We start from the raw sequence: 20,510 nt of genomic DNA, 5'->3' as shown, positions 1-20,510 counted from the left end.
ACGTGCCTGTATTGAATATGATTACGCATCGCTCCAGTAGAGTTATTGTAAGACAATTTGACATTACACAGTTTACACACAACTTTTCCGTTTCCTTCTAATTCAAAATAATCCCACACCTTCTCATCTTTCGCGTGGTCATTTTTTAACTCGCCGCAACTGACAGGAAGAAAACGCATGTGACACCTCACATTTTTAAATTGTCAATTGTTATTTACACAAACTAGTGTGCCAACAACATGAGCATTTCATCAGGTACAGTGCAAAAAAAAATTCTAAAACTATGAATAACTTCTATAATTTTATGACAAACACAAGTTTATCAATAGCTGCAAAATTTTCAACCCTGTTTTCCATTCTGGCAAAGTTTAATGTATATGACATTTTAAATTTGTCAGGGTTTTTTTTTTTTTTGCTAGAAATGAGTGATTTTTACGTGGTGGAGACCATACGTTACTCATTATGAATATACAAAATGATCTTAATAGGTCCTCTCACTAATTCAAATGCAGAGTTGCTGTAAAATCAGAGGGAGTTGGGGCATTGTTGGGTGTATTTCTGAATTGTTTGAAATCAGAGGACGCAGTTAGTTAAGTGGACTCTCGGGCCCTCGACAGTGACCAACGAGCTTCTCTGAATGCTGAAAAACTGCCAAGCCATTGTCCTGTTCGGATCTCATCCAAACTTTTCCTAAGTAAACAAAGCCACATACAGCCACAGACTGTATCCATGGATTATCTTATAAGAAATTAAATTTTCCTTGATATTTTTGAAAAATTAGGGTAAACGTACCTATTAAGCACACTTCCATTTTTGAGATCAGATTATAAAAATAAAAAATAATTTATTATCCTACTTGATGTCTTAACCAATTGATGTGTTTGTTACTATATACCTCCTGTAATTTCAAGTCAATCAGATCAGAGCACACTGAGATATGGGTCTCCGTATGTTCACACTGTCTGGCGGTCATTTTGAAAGCGGTCTAAAAACTTTCACCAAAAGAGGAGCCCCCTAAATGTGCGGTTTTTAGATGTTTAAAGGGTTAGTTCACCCAAAAATGAAAATTAGCCCATAAATTACTCACCCCCGATGCATCCTAGGTGTATATGACTTTCTTCTTTCAGACGAATCCAGTCGGAGTTATATAAAAAATTGTCTTTGATCTTTCAAGCTGTTTCATGGCACTCAGCGGGTGTTGCATGCTTCAGTCCAAAACAAGCTAAATAAAAAGCACCCATCCATAAAATTTTTTTTTTTTAAAGTGTCAAAGCGCAGAGCCTGATATGAAAGAATTATCTGGGGAAATGACTTAGTTACTACATTTCTATTACTTTCCATGTTGAAGAACTTTGTGTTGTTTCTATTTTAATGTACTTTTAAAGTTTCAATCACATTAAAAGCTTAATTTGTAATTATGAGTGAATGATGCATTTATATACCGTCACTATTTTTAAAGATTTCATATTATTTTAAGGTGAGCTTAAAGGGTGCACTACTATGAAAATAACACAGCTTCAGTGTAACATCAACAAGAAAAATTATAATTTCATAGATATTGTTAATAATAGTTGTTCATATTAAAATATGTATGAACTTAATACATGACCTAGATTATTTATCTTGCAAAATCCTGTCATTTTAATAAATATTACATGAAATTTATTGCAAATTGTTTCTGCTCTCATTAAGCTCTTCCACACTGAACGTCTATGTAAATACTTCATAAACAGACTTTAAATATTAACTGATGGTTGTCGCTTTAAATTAAGTTAATCGATTTTCTGTCAACTCAAATCTGCAGACTGGCTCTGACCTTTGGCAACTAGCATCAACTTCTCCAGACTGTAAATCTGTGGAAAATCAGGGCTAAAATTGTGCAGTGTATTCCAGCCTTAAGAGACGATAGATAAGTTGACATCCATTTAATAAGAGGCTTCATAATGAGGCTAGTTTCTGTGTTCATCCCCATGAATGAAATGTTTTATTGGTTTGTTTTATCTGATTTTTGAATGCGTTACTTAGCTGAACATGGACTAGTCTAGATGTTGCAATGTGCTTAAATGACATTTCATTATGAATATATATATAACTGATCGACTTGAATGTCTTGTTGCTTGATTTTTCTGTTGTTTTTCTTTTTGTTATTGACTTTGTACCTTCAAAAATATATATTTTTACAATTCTTCTTAAAAAAAATTTCCTTAAAATAAACACAATTTTTAATAAAACTTGATGTGAGCTTAATGGGAACAGGGGTGTGCTTAAAGGGTACAAACATGTACCCATTAAGCACAGCCAGACTTTTTGAATTTAATGATGTATATCTTAATTGAAATGCTTTTGTCATTTAAAATAAAATTTAATATTTTTGTGTGAGATTAATATTTTATTTTAACATAACTTTTTGCACTGAAACCAATATCTTGTGCACTAAAAATGTCTCAATGTAGATTTTGGTGAGCTTAATAGGTACGTTTACCCTACCTCTTTCAAGAAGCACAGGAACAACACAAGTGTATTTAGACAGTAATCACAAGCACAATACTGTTGCCACAACAACAGTAAAGTTTAAGGTGGCTCTGTTTTTACCTTGTCCTGTCTAAGTGGGCAGCGTGGAGAGATGTGAGTGCTCTTTTTGCACCAGGTCCCCCAGTAAGCTGGACGATAGTTGTCATGGAAGTGCAGGAGTTTCATGCGGCCATAACGGTGACGGTCTGGGACGTCATCTGCCTTTTGGCTGTCAGTTATGACCACACAATCTCTAATAACAGAGAACAAACAAAACGAACAAAGAATAAGCCTTTCACTCTCATATAAACTGCAGCTGGTGTTCCACACAATATCTCAGCAACAGGTTCAATGTGGCTTTACCTTACTGCACTGTGACTGGGCCTGGTTGGACCTGAACGGCGAGGTTTGTGCCTAGTCCAGTCTTTCAGTCCATTTAGAGTGCTGTCAGGTTGGGCAAGATAACGGTCCAGTTCCTCTAGAACAGCATCTTCACATTGTACTCGAGTCAGTGGAGCTAGAGACATGTTCGCATTAATCTCAAAAGGAGCAAACTTCCCACAGGCAGACGCCAGAGTCTGAAACACAGAACAATAGTCACAAAACATGTTTGGAGAAGAAAGCAGTTTAAAGCATGACAGCCATTACATTGGGAAAGATTTCTAGCATTTAGATTTTTATCTTTATCTTACCTGTTTGTCCAACAAGGCCTCCTTCTCAAATTATGTCATCATATGTCATTGGTAAATTATTTATAAGGAAAGTTTGACACACCAGGGGGCCGTTTCATAAAACAAGGTTACCAATCAAGCCAGGCTTATTTCAGTTATTCTGACTTATTTTAAACCAAATCAACTGACAATAAGTCAGACTAACTGAAATAAACCTGGCTTATTTGGTAAACTTGTTTTATGAAACAGCCACCTGGTCTCTATTCCACACTGAATAATGTGACTCTTACCTTTGGTGCCAACTGTGTCTTGGGCTTCTGTAGAAACCGTGTAATCTCAGCCTTCTCAGCTTTGATTCGCTAAACACATGCACAAACGCAATGAGGACCTGAACAGTTTGCAAAACAGATTTGAAGCTCTCTGGAAAAAGGCTGATAAAAACACTCACTTCTTTCTCTTCCTTCAACCGTTTTTCCTCCTCTTTCTTCCTTTTCTCTTCCAGTTTGGCTCTAAATAGGATTTACACCAGATTTTAAAACTCCTATCCTTTGTGAAATGAAGAAAAACACCAGTACAACTACTGACACTCACTCAATTTTCATTTGCCGCTGCTCTTCTTTAGCTCTTAGTTTCTCTGCCTTTTCTTTCTCCTCCCTCTCCTTTTTCTCCCGCCGCTCTTTTTCATCTTTCTCCTTCTTTTCTTTCTTCTCCCTCTCCTTCTCTTCCTTTAGTTTGCGGGCCACCTCTTTCTTCCTCTCCTTGGCAGCTTTGGCCTCCTCTTTCTGACGCTCTTTCTCTTCGTTTCGTCGCCACTTCTCTTCCTGCTCTTGGACACTCTGAGGGACAATAAGAGCTATTCAAATGGAGTGCAGAATTCCACAGTGACAAGACTTTAAAAGGAAACAATCAATCCTTCTTGAATCCTTAAAGTGCAAACATTCCCATTGTGATAAAACTTGGTTTGGGGCTTTTTTGCGAGGAGAAATAACCCACACCAGCTACTAAAATTTCAGCTTTGGGCTCATGTAACAAAAATCTGACTCCCATAGACTGATTAACATTACACTAAAAATGCTGGTTGCTAAATAGGATAAAATATGTGATTTTACCTTAAGGGATCTTCTCTTCATTTTACTAGCTGCATCAATCGGTGATGTCTGCAGAAAGAAAAGAGACTGATCAATAGGTTGACCTTTTAAGCAAAAGAAGAGATAAAACGATAAAGCATTAATTCATGTCTACTCACAGAGGCAGGGGTGGTGGGAGCGCTCTTGCTGGGCTCTGGTGAGCTCTCTACCACTGAGAGTGAGCTAGTAGAGCCAATCGACAGCACAGACTCATTCCCGTGACTGACTTCAGTCTCCTGCTGCTCCTCTTCCTCATTGTCAGAATCCTGAGTGATGTCCAGCAGTGGAAGGGCATCTTCATCCTTCTCCGTCTCTTTATTTGTCAGTGGCATGGTTGGTTCTGTAGATTTTGTGGCATGTTCTGCATTCTTTGTTGTTTCTTCGCTAAGGGGGCAGGTGGCAGCAACTGGAGGTGCAGGCTGCTGTTTGACAGCATCGTTTGAGTCTTCAGCGAGGTCGATTGTGGCTTCAGGGCCAGAGCGGACCGGGGAACGCTTCTGCCTGCTCATAAAGCAATCAAGTGGTCCGCGGCCATTTACCAGCGCCGGGCCATGATGCAGTGGGGTGGAGGAGTTGTCCATATAATTTTCTCCATCTGACGCACTGGGTTCAGAAGACTTGGGGGCAACCGGACCTTTGGTTCTTTTGGGCTCATTGCAATCCTTGGGTTCTGGGTTGAGCCTTTTGAAAGGTAGACGTGCTGTAGGGAGGCAACACTATTAGTTAATCTGAAAAGATTATAAAATGCTAGACCTCATACATTTGCTGGGCTTTATACACTGAACATCTGGGGATCTGTGTATCAAGCATGTCTCGTAGTTTAGCAATAATAGACTGCATTTAACTGATTTGAACATTAAAGTTTTAGTTCACCCAAAAATGAAAATTACTCTGCTAAACCAGGCACAGAACACCAGGCTCCTGCTTCAGGAGCATCACACGCATGAATAGTGTTACTCTCATGAACTCGTGTTGAAGACTGACACAGAAGAGAAGAATTGTTGAAAAAAGTAGTTATTTTTGTTTTCTTTGCACACAAATAGTAGCGTATAATTCTCGTAGCTTCGTAAAATTAAGGTTGAACCACTGATGTCACATGGGCTATTTTACCGATGTCTTTACTACCTTTCTGGGCCTTGAATGTGTCAGGTGAATTGCTATCTATGCAGGGTCAAAAAGGTCTTGGATTTCATCAAAAATATCTTAATTGGTGTTCTGAAGCAGAACGAAAGTCTTGGGACGACATTAAGGTGGGTAATTAATGACAATTTTAATTTTGGGGTGAACTAAATCTTTCCATTTAGACAGGAACGAAAGCACACTGCAGCGAAGAAAAAAAAAGTTGCGTGGAATGGAATGCGGCAAAGTAACTGTTTTACCTCAATTATCATAATTGTTGGAAGTAAAAGTCAAAATAAAATTTGACTAATCACTAGGGATGCTCATATTGACCGTTTAATCGTTAACCGACAGTAAGAATTTTTACAGATTAATGCTATCAGTTAAACGGTTTTTTTCTACAAATATATATATACGATTAATTTATTTATTACAAACGATTAATTGCTATTAATTGCATCCAAAATAAGTTTTTGTTTACTGTGTATACTTATGTAAATATAAATACACACACATGCATGTATATTTAAGAAAAATTTGTTACATTTGTATATTAAATATATTTATATATAATATAAATTATATAAACATATACATGTAAATATTTAAAATATATACTGTATGTTTATTTATATATATATACACAATATATACAGTACACACACATATATTACATAAACTTTTATTTTGGATGCGATTAATCGTTTGACAGCACTTATATATATATATAACGTTATAGGCTACACAAGTTATTTGTTTACTCACGGGCGTATGTCGATAGACATATTTCGCTGAGCAACCACCTGCTTCACCTTCACTTAGTTAACTGATGTAGTATACGCAACACAATGGCAAGTGGCAATTCTGGGTTATCAGAGAGTGAATGTATATTCAAATTCTGAATGGATTATAACCTAGAAAGTGGGCAATAGGTGCTCCCCTTACTATCAAAGGAAAGCTATCACTCATCTTCCTGTAGTTCATCGTGATCTCACAAAGTTAATAAAAAGTACACTTTCTTTGTTTTAATGAGTTCGCAGTGTATTATAACTTAACCGCCTCTGATTGGCCACTGCGTTAATGAAATCATCAGATATGTCTGTGATTGGCTATATTGCTCAACACTGCAAAACCACGATAAAAAGTCCTGAACCGCAAATTGACAGGATTTTTGTGATGGTGTTTTTGCCGCAGATCTAACAGTTAGCAGGCAGCGCTCCAGTCTAGCCGTACAGCATGTCGACATGTCACTTTAAAAAAACTAGACCGGTTGAACACTGAGGTAGGCCTGCTATATATTTTTATATCTGACGGGAAGAACAAGACCGGTACCATTCTTCAAAGTGCACAGAAGTATTCAGTTCATGTTTTAGTTTTGTCATCTTAATTAGATAAGTATTTAATTTATATATATATATACATATATATATATATAGTGTAGGGCAGGCCTATTTATTTTATTCTTTTTTATTTATATTATTTTATTCTGATTTTCTCTGTTCTCAGAAGCGATGCTGGTGCGTGATAATTTGAGAATGTGTGAATCCAGTTTTTGCTGTTGCTCTGCATGCTGCTGTTTGCACGTTAAAATAAAATATTTGTTTGTATTTTTTATGTATCATCACAGATGGTTGTCCATTTAATTTTTATTTAATACTAATTTATTAGTCTAATTTTCTCAGTTCACGGTTAATATTCGGATAACGAGCAGCGGTTGTCGGTCAGGAAAATTAACCGAAATGAACATCCCTATTAATCACACATTCCTTCTGGATGGAATCTCAAAGTGCATCCCAATTTGCATACTTGCGCACTATACTCTGCCATTTTTTTAGTATAGTGCAATTAATAGGTTCACACTGAAAGTAAAAGTGCACTTTAAATACCTGAATAAAGTATCTATTTAGCCTAATTATAGGTTCAAATTTAAAAAACTTTATACACTCAGTGGCTGCAGGTTCAATTACATAGCTATTAGGAGAGGAGCTATTAGACTTGATGGATGACAAAATTACCTTATAAAACTCATACACTAGACTGGAGTGCACATAGTGTATAATTTCGGACGCAAAAAAAAAAAAGATTTTCTGTGAAATCTGTCAACTCCTCCAGACTGAGGCAAAAATCTGGGCAAAAGTCATGTACTGTATTCCAGCCAATCAGAAACAAAAGAATGGATTGTCAGTCTTACAATCAGAGAAACATTTGGGTTTTTTAATTTAAGATATATATAACTAAAGATTTTTTTAAATACTACTCGTTAGATAAGGTTTTAAGACTTCATCTTTTTTATAATGTATTCTTATCTTACATTACGGATAAACTGGGAATATGTAATCTAGCTTTATAATCACCACCACCCAACAGTACAGTAATATCAACATGAGAAAAGAAAACACTTTCTAAAAATAAATAAATTGAAGTGTTTTTAAAAGCTAATAAAGCCCAAAGACAGTGACACTATAAGAATTACTTTGTAAAACATATTTGGAAATGGTTTAGTGTTTTATTCTTATAATCAGCAGTAATGATATTAACACTTAAGTTGTTTACCTTGAACAAGCTTCTTGCTGGCATTAGCTTTGCCCACACAATCCATGCCTGAAATATATAAAGAGTTTGTTCAGGTCAAATTCTCTCTCAGAAATACATATGCAGGCAAATAGAGGCAATACAAAAAATGCAAATGGAATTAATCTGAGATTAAATTTAATGCATCGTTAAACTCAATAGTCAACGCAAAACAATACTCGTTGTCAAAGTACGTCTCGTCAAAACGTAGGTATGTTAACTGCTACCACTGCATGCTAACTATTAGTTGACAGTCACATCGAACCCAAAGATTTGATTTTCGAGGTTAAGTAGTAACTTTAAACTATTTAAATGTCAAAAAGCCCCAACATAAAAAACGCAGAGCGCGCACAAACTTCCAAAAAAAATAATGCAGGCGTTAATGCTAAAATAATGCACACGTATGTTTAGTTTTGATCTCCCGCCTTTCAGCGAATGATGGTTTGTAGGCCTGTGGCGACTGTGAGTTTGGCTACTGAACCTGTGACTACGGAGACATTAAGTTCATCCATTAGCACAAGTCTGAGGAACAAAGACCTAGACTGAGCTCAGAACAACATAAACGGGACTTATTTCGATAAACCCGCACGAATACAGGAAAAAAATCAACATTACACGTAATGAAAGTCACTCTTTGTGTGAGCAGAAAACAAGAATGTCAATAACAAATCTGAGCTCACCTGCTAACATGCTAATTATGATCCCAAAACCCTCGACAACCCCAAATGATGCTTTGAAAGCCATCGAAGTTACATTTTTATCGTCTCTCAGAAAAACTAGACCAAACTAAAAACCATTTCAGAAGTAATATCCGGTAAAATAGGGAGTTTTTCCACTCTTATCTGTTGTTAGCCACCTATATGAGCTCATTGGCTTTATTTACTGTATTATTCCCTATATATCGATTTTAATCATGCATTAAAGCAGTTTTATTTCCCATTAAACACCAGACCTCTTCGTGGTGTGGAGGCCAAAGGCTCTTCGCCCGCGAGCATCACGACCACCATCCGCGCTCGCGCTGGAAACGTTAAACAGAAACGGGGAGCGCTTTTTTGGACTCCGTACACAGCTCCTTCAGGCTAGTCATCGACTCCACGTCTTTCCCAGGTATAACATTAACGTGTCAACGGCGAATTCGCTGGGTTTCTGTTAGTGTTAGAGTTGTAGGTTGTGGTTTTTTTGTGTGTAATCCCGGTCCCGTCGTTCCCGTCTCTTCCCCGATCAGACTCCCTCTAGTTCCCCGCTCAGAATTGGCGGGAGCCTGTTGCGCGACTGGATCGCAGGCTGCGATTGGTCAGCGGTGTTTTGCGTCACAGCAACGAGGAGTCACGTTATTGGCTGTCACGGTTGGCTCTGCCTCGCAACACGTGCCTTTTGTGCTGACAAAGCCTGTGATTGGACAGTGAGTGTGATCCTCGAATAGGATTGGTTAAAAAAAATAATGAGTCACAAAGTTATTCCGTGTAACTGCTTTGATTTATACATTTGGTTTAGAGGGTTTCTGTTGACCGAAAAGCACTTTTAAGAATTTAAAAGTATTTTTTTTTTAAAGAAAAAAGTATTTTTTTCTAAATAAAACTTAAAAGGAGTCCGTGTTTTTTTCAAGAGAGTTTTGAGAAGCTTGACACATTTCAAGATTAATATTTTAATATCAAACGTACAAACGTCAGTAATTCCGCAAAAGTCCTTGAAAGATCCTTAAGATACACTTAAATCCAAAAGCACGAAAATGTTCACAAGCTTCTGCCAAAAACAACAGAAAGGTGTCATATTCATACATTGCCACAAGGCAGGGAAACTGGTAAATTATCTAGTCACAAGCAACGAGACCGCACCTTTGATCATCTTGTAGTGGGTCTTGTAGTCTTTAACAGTTACAACTTCCGTCCGCTACGTGCAGAACAGGTCCCTTTAGAACTACAATTCCCATAATGCACCAGAACGCTAGTCCGCCACGGGATTTCCAGGATTCAATGCGGACTGCAGTCGCATCCTCATCAAACTATTTAGCGGTGCACAGGTATCGTATAATTCAGAATATAAAACTGAGCTTTTGTTGTATTATTAAAGCGGTCGTTTTTCTCTTAAGCACATGAAATAGTATTTCTGATTGTATAGTTTGGCTATTGCTTTTCAGTTGTGTTGGACATGGTTAACGTTAGCTGTTGGCCTGTACTGCGTTTTCAAATGTCACTAATACTGTGAAATGTCGTTAATATAGAATTGTTATAAACAACAACACATATTTAATACAAAATAAGCATTTATATTATATAAAGACAACTGGTATGATCTTATGTGGCTTGTAGTGTTCAACAGTTATGTATCATTTTGCTTAATGTGATAACAACTGATGTGATCTCAAGGCTGATTATATTTTTTTTAGGAATGTTTGCCTGTTTATAACGATATTTGTATTTCTTTTAGCACTGAAAACTTCAATTCATCAGTCCAGAGAGGGAAAAGTTCACTAGCACAAGAAACATAAACATTTTTCTCAAAATTGAGAATGACGGGTAAGTCAAGTTTGGTTGGCATATAAAAATTTTAAATGTCACTGTTTTCATTTGCTTTTTATCGGAAGACAAAAAAGTTAATAAATAAATAAATAAATAAATAAACACGCATATATTCCAATTCTGAGTTTAGATCTTGCAATTCTGACTTTTTTCCTTGAATTCTGAATTTACATCTCGCAATTCTTTTTTTCTGTTTCTGCCACAAAATACAAAATAAAAAAAGTAATTGGGACTTTTTCTTGCAATTGCGAGTTTTCTCACAACTTTTCTTTTTAGAATTGCAAGTTTATATCTCGCAGTTCTAAGGAAAAAAAGTTCTGAATTGTGAGATTACCTTTTTAATTTTTTTATTCTGTGTTGGAAACAATAGTCCATACTTTTTGGAGTCCTGTTATTGCTTTGATTCAAATGAATCATTTCCATTTTTGCCTGACAGATCGAGCAAACAACTTCCCCCCTCTGCCAAAGTTTTTTCGCATAAAACCATGTTTTTACCAGAACGTGACTGAGGAAATCCCGCAACCCTACCAGCAGCTTGTGCGTCGTGTTTACAATCTTTGGATGTGTGAGTAAAGAAATGTAGCCTAACCTTTACTGTGAATAGTTCGATTTCAGATTTTCCAAAGTTTGACTGAAGCACCTGATGACTGACGGTTCTGTTTTTCAGTGTACTGTATCACACTATGCGTCAATGTGGTGGCCTGCATAGCTTGGTGGGCCGGTGGGGGTGGAGCGGTCAACTTTGGGTTTGCGCTCCTCTGGCTGCTGGTTTTCAGCCCATGTAGCTACACCTGCTGGTTCAGGCCACTCTATAAAGCATTTCGGTAAGGAGTCCATTTTGGGAAAGGACAAATGATGCTGAGGTTTTCACTTCGATTTAACTGGTTTTGTCTTTTTTAGGGCTGATAGTTCCTTCAACTTCATGGCATTCTTCTTCATTTTCTTTCTGCAATGTGTTCTTGCCTTCATCCAGAGTCTTGGAATATCTGGTTGGGGTGCTTGGTGAGTAACATTTAAATGTTAGGATATTCAGTATTTGAAGGGATAGTTCACCCAAAAATTAAAATCCTGTCATTAATTACTCACCCTCATGTCGTTCCAAACCCGTAAGACCTTCGTTCATCTTCAGAACACAAATTAAGATATTTTTGATGAAATTTCATTCCACCTCTTGAGAAAGAAATATTTATTTTAACATGCAGCGCACGGCATGCTGTTAATCTACGTTAACGTTGAATGTTAAGAGGATATTAATATTGTTTGCAAGAATAAGTTTAAAGGGGGTCACACTCCGTACAGGGATAGTTCAGTCAAAAATTAAAATTCTGTCTTTACAGTTACCGTTAGCCATTGACTTCCATAGTATGAAAAAAAATACTATGGAAGTCAATGGCTACCGTCAACCATTCGGTTATCAGCATTCTTCAAAATATCTTCTTTTGTGCTCAACAGAAGAAAGAAATTTATACAGGTTTGGAAGAAGATAGATTAGATTGCCCTTATTTTTTTTCAATTTGAACTTATCAACGGCCATTTTTATTTTTTTATTTTTTTTTTCATTTTTGAGATGAACTTTTTGTCTGTATGGTGACTAGATTTTGGTCCGTCTCCTTGAATCTGAGAACATGTCTGGTTTGCCACATAGTGTTCATAGCCTATTTGAAGAAAGTGGGTTACCATCAGGTTTAGGTTTCCCGAACAACTTTAATGAAAGCTAAGTCACTGTGTAAGTTAACTTTAGACCTTTTGTCCAATACAGTTAATCACATAAGAAAGAGACAGTATCTTTCCAAATTTAGCCTCGTGTCGTAAGTATAGGAATGTTCAGCTAATGTGTGGTCCGAAAGGGTTACTTCACTATCTGTCATGTTAAAGAGCTCATGGTTATGTGATTTATCACTTCTACCTAGGGCTGCACAATTAATCGAAATTAAATCGCAAAAGCAATAAATCGCGATTAGGCAGAAGCTGTGATTGTCATGCGTATCTTTCAGTGAAGCATGGTTCTGCGATCAGTAGTAAATTCTCAGATGAAGCAGCATTTACTACACAGAGCCGTAGTTCACTGAGAAGATGCGCAAACAGCTGTCATTATCACAGAACGATTTCATAATCCTACGATTATATCGTCTGCAATTATGAACGCGATTTTGCATAGCATGTCAGTGAACTACGGCTCTGTGTAGTAAATGCTGCTCCTCCTGAAAGCAGGTGATGGAGATTTACTACTAATCACAGAACCGGCTTTACTGACAAAATGTGCATGACAATCGCGATTAATCACGTTTGATTAATCGTGCAGCCCTACTTCTACCTCTAATCAGCAATCATTGGATTCATTCATGCTCCTTCGATGCAAGGTTAGGGTTATTTTATTTCATTGTCTATAAACCCCCTGAAGTAGCCTTGGCCACCCCTTGTATGAAACTCAATTTGAGTTCAGTTGACATAATTTGTGGTTTAATGTCAATTACCACAAATTATTTTAGCTCCCTTAAAATAGAAGTACATGGGACCTGGCAAAAGATGCACAGAATAAACTTTTTATAAAATAAAAAGTTCTTTTTTTGTAGAACAGCTATACAAAACCTAATTATTATACATGTTCATTTGCAACTAATTTGATGGATTACATCCTATATTTTTACTTCAGTGTCATGATGAAGTAAAAAAAGATAAGAACTTCACATTTTGGCCTTTCAACCCTTCACACCCTTGTACCATTTCGTTTTTGAAGTTAAGAAGTCACTAAGATTTTTTAAAACGAAATTTCTATTTTTAAAAAAAAATCTGTTCTTTTGAACCTTCTATTCATCAAATTATCCTGAAAACATGTATAACAGTTTCCAGAAAAAACATCAACGTTCATAATAATAAGAAATGTTTCTTGAGCAGTAAATCAGCATATTAGAATGTATACGAGTAAGGAGTATGCTGAAAATTCAGCTTTACATCACTAGAATAAATTTAATTTGAAAGCATATTCAAATAGAAAACAGTTATTTTAAATTGTAATAATATTTCACAATATTCTTGTTTTTTCTGTATTTTTGATCAAATAAATGCAGCCTCGGCGAGCGAAAGAGACATTAAAAAGAAATTCATTTCAGAAACATTAAAAAATCTCACTGACTACTTTTTGATAGTTATTTGTAATAATAATCTTGTTGATTGAGCTTAACTGATTCAATGAATTCACTCTTTGAGTGGGAATATCAGTTACTTCCATCGATGTTAACTCGCCATATTTTTCTCTTTTTTGCAGTGGTTGGATTGCCACAGTGATGTTTTTCGGCACAAATGTAGTCTCGGCTATATTCATGCTCATCTGTACTCTGCTCTTTACCATAGATACAGTTCTAATGGTGTTCATTCTTATCAAGGTATGATTTGCATACATACACACACACAACCCTTAATAAGTAAATTATTAAACTTAAACCAAAAATGAAAGTGACATCAGTTTTGTCTTCTAAAAGGTTCATCGACTGTATCGCGGTGGAGGAGGCAGTTTTCAGCAGGCACAGGAAGAATGGAGCACGGGCGCGTGGAAAAGCGCCCCTGTGAGAGAAGCCGGATTCAACGCCATCTCTGAAACCGGCCCCAGCCTGCCCCAGTATCCAGCCGCAGTGCCCAATTACCCAGAGAGCTGGTGATACCTTTTCTGAACTACAGATGGAGCCAGAGCACTTCTGCTCGTCTTAACTCTAAAGGGGCAGTTTGCAGTGGGACATTACCCAATATTTTTGCCCCAAGAAAACACTTCGGCCAGATCACGAACTTGTGAATAGTTCCGTTGCTTTTGTACAATGTTTTTCTTAATATAGCAAAAAGATCTAATGTTAAATCACTCCTTAAAGAAACCTAATTTAATGTGAATGACGATCGAAAATGTCAAACCACTTTCCTGGGTGCAAATTCTCACAAAACGCCAATAACCAAGCCAAATTATCAAACTGCTCCTTTAAAAACTCTCAACACGTACTACTCTCAAACAGACAGCAAAATGATGGACCATTAGTATAAAAATAGCAAAAAAGGACACTTTGCGTTGATGAATTCATCTCAGTTCATCTGAGCCTTGATTTTTCTTAGCATTGCATTGAATTGTTTGAGAAAGAAATCAGAATAGTTGCATATCAAATCACTGAATTGTGTAGAATACAAATGCATACGTATCACTGTATCACGTACAATCACATTACCATTTCAGGGAAAGTGATTTTTAAAAGAGTAACTTTTTTTTTTTCTAAATCATGGCAGCTTTTCTGTTTACCTTGAGAAATGCGCTCTCACATTTCCACATCAGTGCTTCTGCAATTCATGTCAAACTTTGGGTAATTATTCCCTAACTTTTAAGACTCACATGCATGTCTTTGTAAATAGTATGATTTGCATATGACACCTTTTTTATATTGCAACAAAACATTGCAGATTTTTTAAGATCTATGACTGAGAATGTTTCTTGCAAACACATCTTGTGCCTGCTTTCTTTTCTGTTTAAAGCTTTCCACATCTTCGAAATGAAGACCGCCTTAATTCTTCATGCAAATTAAGCATGTGTGAACCAATAGCTTTCGAATTTCCCTTAAGTGCTACAACTCTATTGGTCGATTGGTCTACATCCTGTGCTATTTTTAATACTGGCTTCTAAGTATGTATTTCTTTGCAATTATTCCTGGGTTTATTACAGTAATCATTGTGCTTCGTATTGGAGCATTGGGATTACAAATGCGGTTGGCAGGAGGCACTCATTATGAACATGTGACTTGATCTTTATTACTTTTCGTTTAAGATCTCCCTCCACCGAGCCAAAGGAGGCTGATTTTGAAATGTTCCATGACTGGCCTCGTGTAGGCAAAGTATTTAACAATCCTGTATCTAAAATGTGACCAGAATGGCTCTCCAACTAACATTTTTTCAATAAAAACATTCCTTTTCAGAATGAAGTTGACTTTATTGTTGTCACTCCCTGCTTCTAAATATGCATACTTCCCTAATATATAGTAGGCGAAATTAGTAGCATGTCCAAAATCATAGTATTAAAGGGATAGCTCACCCAAAAATGAAAATTGCCCCATGATTTACTAACCCTCAAGCCATCCTAGGTGTATATGATTTTCTTCTTTCAGAGCAATACAATAGGAGTTATATAAAAAAATGTCCTGGCTCTTCCAAGCTTTATAATGAGAGTGAATGGTGGCTGAGATTTTGAAGCCCAAAAATGTGCATCCATCAAAAAAAAAAAACACGGCTCCACACAGCTCTGGCAGGTTAATAAAGGCCTTCTGAAGTGAATCGATGTGTTTGTGTAAGAAAAATATCCATATTTTAAACTTTATAAACCATAATAATGTCTAGCTTCCTGTTGTAAGTGTAAGCGTTGTAAGTGCGTTCACGTTCCAGAGGATGACGTAGGATGTAGATGAACGTGGAAGCGCACAAGAGAGAGCAAAACAAAACACCGGTCACGAATTAGAAGTAAAAAGGAGGATTTGTTAAGAAAACTATGTTCTCACGAGACTAGCATATTCTCACCGGAGCTCACGCTACACCTGTGTCCTCCGTCATCCACTGGAACACCACTCTCTCCTGAACGCACATACGACAGTTAGCGGAAGCTAGAGATTACAGTTTATAAAGTTTTAAATATGGATAATTTTCTTACACAAATGCATCGATTTACTTTAGAAGGTTTTTATTAAGCCCCTAGAGCCGCGTGGGGTACTTTTTATGATGGATGGATGCACTTTTTTGGGCTTCAAAATCTCTGCACCCATTCACTGCCATTATAAAGCTTGAAAAATCATGAGGTAATTTTCATTTTTGGGTGAACGATCCCTTTAATTGAGGTGAAACAGAGAGAGAACAGACATAGTTGTTAAGAAATGTGTACTTGAGTACAACACCGGGTTACAGCACCAAAAAAATTCCGATCTAGGCCAAGGTACTGACAGTGAATGTTGCAGAGCACTTCCCTATTAAATTGAATAGCTACTCAAACAGTATGTGATTTTGGACGCAGCTACTAGTTGGTAAGATGTTTACCTTAATAGGGCAGCAATTGTCTTTTCAAATGTACCTACATTTTCTAACAAAACTATGTTAACTGAACATTGTCTTGACAAACTTTGCTTTTCAAGTTAAAAATGTATGCATTTCTTTGAATTTCAATTAGTTCTAATTCTACTTACTTAGATTGCATTTTAAACAGTAATTATGCAAAAAAAAATATTTTTTTATTATTAATAAAAATAAATAAGTATAAAAATTATACAAAATTATCATGTAAAAAAAAAAATCCAAATCTTAAATCTCCGACTCGTCTGTAATGTACTTAAAAACACAAACGTCCGTTGGCGTATCCCCTTTGGTGGTATTCCTGTGGAAGCTAGTGTCTTCTAGAGCACTGTTCGTTGTGACACACAACCTGACCATTTGCTGTTTACTGTCCACAGCATCATTTCCTGTGTGCATGTATTCCCTTTCTGGAAGATTCCTGGGGCTTTTGATTAGTTGCCTCCCACAGCACATAAATGGAGAGATGTGGCCCATGTACAGGTTCCAGATCAGCAGACATGCCATCATAACTGACAGCACGGCCAATGCCACTTGCATTACTATCCATTTACTCTCACTGCTCACAGTTTTTGAATACCATGGAGGCTCTTCGGATTTATGCAAACCTGATGATGTCGTGTGGCTTTCAGGAAGGATTCCCAGTGTGGCCTTGATCTTATCTGTCACAACTACTGCTGATTGTTCACGCAAGTCATAAATGGCCAGCGTTTGGGTGTAGTCTCTCCCTTTCACCCGCTCGACTGACGTGCAGGTGTAGCGTCCTGCATCAGCGGCAGAGGCGTTGTAGATAAGGATGCCATCGTTATAAATAGTATACTTCCTGTTTGAGTAGGGAAGTGGCTTTCCAGCAAAGTTCCAATTGACCTGGGCCAAGTTAGAGTCTGGATAACACAGCAACCTTATGTTGTTTCCCAGCACTAGGCTGCGGATCTTTGGTTCCATGGGAGCTGATGAAGAGAAAAAATATGTTAAATATAACCCTGATTTTAAAAGCGGCGCCATTCAAGATGAGTTTTTTCTTCATTTGAACAGATTGGGAGAAATTTTGAACAATGGGTCCTCTGCAGTGAATGGGTGCCGTCAGAATGACAGCCCAAACAGCTGATAAAAACATCACAATAATCCACAAGTAATCAACACCACTCCAGTTCATCAATTAATGTTTTGTGAAGCAGAAAAAATATGAGTCCCCCATCTATAGTATTTCTTTCTACAGTGAAAAAGTCGCGTAGGCTGAATCAGGAGAGAAATCTGCACAGATCAAGCTCCGTTTACAAGCAAAAACGGTTCTAAACAAATATGTGGGTGGATTTTGAAATGAGAGGACAACAGATGGACCTTTTCACTGCAGGAAGTGTCATTATGGATTGCGGCCTCGTATTTTGGCCAGAAGCAACGGTTTTAAAGTTAAAAACGTGTTAATGATTGATTTGTTTCTGACAAACATGCAACTTTTCACTTCATAAGACATTAATTGATGGACTGGAGTCGTGTGGATTATTGTGATGTTTCTATCAGCTGTTTGGACTCTCATTCTGACGGCACCCATTCACTGCAGAGGATCCACTGGTGAACAACTGATGTAATCCTAAATTTCTCCAAATCTGTTCTGATGAAGAAACAAACTCATGGATGACCTGAGGGTGAGTACATTTTCAGCAAATCTTCATTTTTGAATGAACTATTCCTTTAATATTGAATCAGAAAAAAAGATGATAAATACCTATTGCTGGGCATCGAGTGGCGTCCCCGTCCTTTAGACTTTGTATCAGATTGCTGAAATGCAAAAGGTTTGATGTTAACTGTCAGTATATGTTATTTATACATATATATAGTCCAGTAGATTTGAGATATTCAAAACAGTGGTTAAATCAATAAACAAACAGTTTTTGGCAATTTTTCGTTGATATGGGATTGTACTTGTGTGTGAGTGCTTTACCTTTTTCCGTCCTCAGGTGATGTGGGTACTCTAGAGCACCGTTGGGCTGGGACGTCCCAGGCACAGTAAGGGTCTCTGGCCAGCACACAGTCCAGACAGGAAGAATAATGACTGCAGTTGCTGACGGGCATCTGGACAACCCCAGATGCAGAGCCTGCATACAACTGGACAAAACAAACAACTCGTGCTGATTCATGCATTGTTTCTTGATAAACATGCAACAAAAAAATATTCCTCCACTTTGTCTTTCTAACAATTGGCACTTAGAATTGTTACAAAAATAATCAAGTTATATGAAAATGACTCATTACTTAATCCTTTGTCATTTTGTTTAAGCTTTTATGGGGAAGTTGTGGCCTAATGGTTAGAGAGTCGGACTCGTAACCCAAAGGTTACGAGTCTGGCAGGGATTGTAGGTGGGGGGAGTGAATGTACAGCGCTCTCTTCCACCTTCAATACCACGACTGAGGTGCCCTTGAGCAAGGCACCGAACCCCCAACTGCTCCCCGGGCGCCGCAGCATAAATGGCTGCCCACTGCTCTGGGTGTGTGTTCACTGCTGTGTGTGTGCACTTTTGATGGGTTAAAATGCAGAGCACTAATTCCAAGTATGGGTAACCATACTTGGTCACATGTCACGTCACTTTTCAAAACAAAACATGACAAAATACATGTGACTATGTAGTTTTAACAAGTAATTAACAACTGACCGCTTCTTTTTAGTGAATCATAAACACACAGCACAATCAGTGTAGCCCAATTCCCGAAATGTATGATTCATACGAGCCAGTTCTTTTAATTTATAGTTAAAAATTATGAAATTTGAATCAGTGCCCTTTAGAGAAAATTCCTTTCATATGTAAATAAATGGACATTATTACTGAATAATACCCAAATGAATCAGAATCCAATCAAACAGAGAGTCTGTGAGTCTAAATATAACTCTCTCTTCCTCACTCTTCCTTCAGCTTGCTCCCTTTTTATCGGGGGTCGCCACAGCGGAGTGATCCGCACAACCGATTTGGCACATGTTTTACATGTTTTCACAGTTTAGGCACAGTCCCAGTTTTGCGTACCTGATTCTGGTGAAGTCTTAGGACGTCAATTGGCTCAGCATTCTGAAACAGTTTTACTTCTTTGATAATGTGCATTTCTCCATCGTAGTTCACTGCTTTCTGCACATAACCGTTTTCTGATTGAAAACAGAAAACAATTGACTTGCATTACAAAATCCAGCTTTTCAACATTATTTAACGTAAAAACAACAAATTCAATAGGTTGTAATTTAAACAGCTCAGTCCAAAGTACAATTAACATTCCTGTGAAGGACTGTTTACACACACACACACACACACACACACACACACACACACCCTCTAACCGACAGTAAAGAGCTGCTCTGCCCTAGAGGCGAATGGGAGTCTCACCTGTCCCGACAAACATCACAGGATAGGACTGTCCGTCTGATGCAGTTACGTGGTCTACGACGAGGCGGGTCAACAGCGGGCCACTCTTGAGCAGCAGGGGCTTGCCTGTGATTGGTCGGACGGCGTCATCCATGAGGGGGCGGTCTCGGATGAACTGTAGGGTTTTATCGGGGAGGTCCAGCGACTGCATTATTCCTGAGCTCCTCGCTGCATTGTTGATACACTGTGAAGATGAGTATCGGCAGATCAAAATAAGATTAGGGCTGTCAGTTGATTACAGTGTTTAATCAAATTAATTACATGGTGCGCAAACTAAATTTGGCTGTGAAAATACCCACAAAAGATTATTTAAAGCTATTATTGTGTTAAATGAGAAAGTATCAATTAGACATTGCAAACAGCAGCTTTATAAAGAAATATTTTATTTGATTCAACATAAACTGTATTACACATAAACATTAAGGCTACAAGGGCCTAACATAAATTATGAAACATAAAAGGAGATAATTTGAGAAACATCTCAGTATTTTTTGTTCACGCAATGAA

General features: G+C 37.4%; 3 protein-coding genes across 3 annotated transcripts in view; 1 reads left to right on the top strand and 2 right to left on the bottom strand.

The window, feature by feature from the left end:
- The window catches only part of LOC107679837 (chromatin assembly factor 1 subunit A-like), an 18,698-nt gene extending 9,391 nt beyond the window's left edge, over positions 1–9,307 (bottom strand). Inside the window, exons 1-9 of the mRNA XM_016475530.1 lie at positions 8,952–9,307; positions 7,982–8,029; positions 4,429–5,009; positions 4,292–4,339; positions 3,774–4,018; positions 3,631–3,691; positions 3,473–3,541; positions 2,875–3,089; positions 2,593–2,764 (exon numbers count right to left, since the gene is read on the bottom strand). Coding sequence (XP_016331016.1) covers positions 2,593–2,764; positions 2,875–3,089; positions 3,473–3,541; positions 3,631–3,691; positions 3,774–4,018; positions 4,292–4,339; positions 4,429–5,009; positions 7,982–8,029; positions 8,952–9,006 — 1,494 coding nt within the window. The 5' untranslated portion in view covers positions 9,007–9,307. The remainder of the gene's footprint in view (positions 1–2,592; positions 2,765–2,874; positions 3,090–3,472; positions 3,542–3,630; positions 3,692–3,773; positions 4,019–4,291; positions 4,340–4,428; positions 5,010–7,981; positions 8,030–8,951) is intronic.
- A 641-nt stretch (positions 9,308–9,948) lies between these two features.
- Positions 9,949–15,577, top strand: LOC107679840 (secretory carrier-associated membrane protein 4-like). The gene is made up of 7 exons (XM_016475535.1): positions 9,949–10,019; positions 10,427–10,515; positions 10,955–11,083; positions 11,186–11,342; positions 11,419–11,520; positions 13,784–13,901; positions 13,998–15,577. The coding sequence occupies exons 2-7, from the start codon at positions 10,509–10,511 to the stop codon at positions 14,172–14,174; spliced, it is 690 nt and encodes a 229-aa protein (XP_016331021.1). The 5' UTR covers positions 9,949–10,019; positions 10,427–10,508; the 3' UTR covers positions 14,175–15,577.
- A 1,250-nt stretch (positions 15,578–16,827) lies between these two features.
- LOC107679835 (semaphorin-4E-like) overlaps positions 16,828–20,510 on the bottom strand; it is a 17,300-nt gene continuing 13,617 nt past the window's right edge. Inside the window, exons 11-15 of the mRNA XM_016475529.1 lie at positions 19,965–20,187; positions 19,614–19,729; positions 18,539–18,702; positions 18,323–18,375; positions 16,828–17,546 (exon numbers count right to left, since the gene is read on the bottom strand). Of these exons, the coding sequence (XP_016331015.1) occupies positions 16,828–17,546; positions 18,323–18,375; positions 18,539–18,702; positions 19,614–19,729; positions 19,965–20,187 (1,275 nt within the window). The remainder of the gene's footprint in view (positions 17,547–18,322; positions 18,376–18,538; positions 18,703–19,613; positions 19,730–19,964; positions 20,188–20,510) is intronic.

This window comes from Sinocyclocheilus anshuiensis, unplaced genomic scaffold, assembly GCF_001515605.1.
Source record: "Sinocyclocheilus anshuiensis isolate Anshui unplaced genomic scaffold, SAMN03320099.WGS_v1.1 scaffold756, whole genome shotgun sequence".
In the NCBI taxonomy this organism is placed as follows: Eukaryota; Metazoa; Chordata; class Actinopteri; order Cypriniformes; family Cyprinidae; genus Sinocyclocheilus; species Sinocyclocheilus anshuiensis.
Note: the sequence above shows the minus strand (reverse complement) of the source record. Positions and strands in the feature narration are given on the sequence as shown.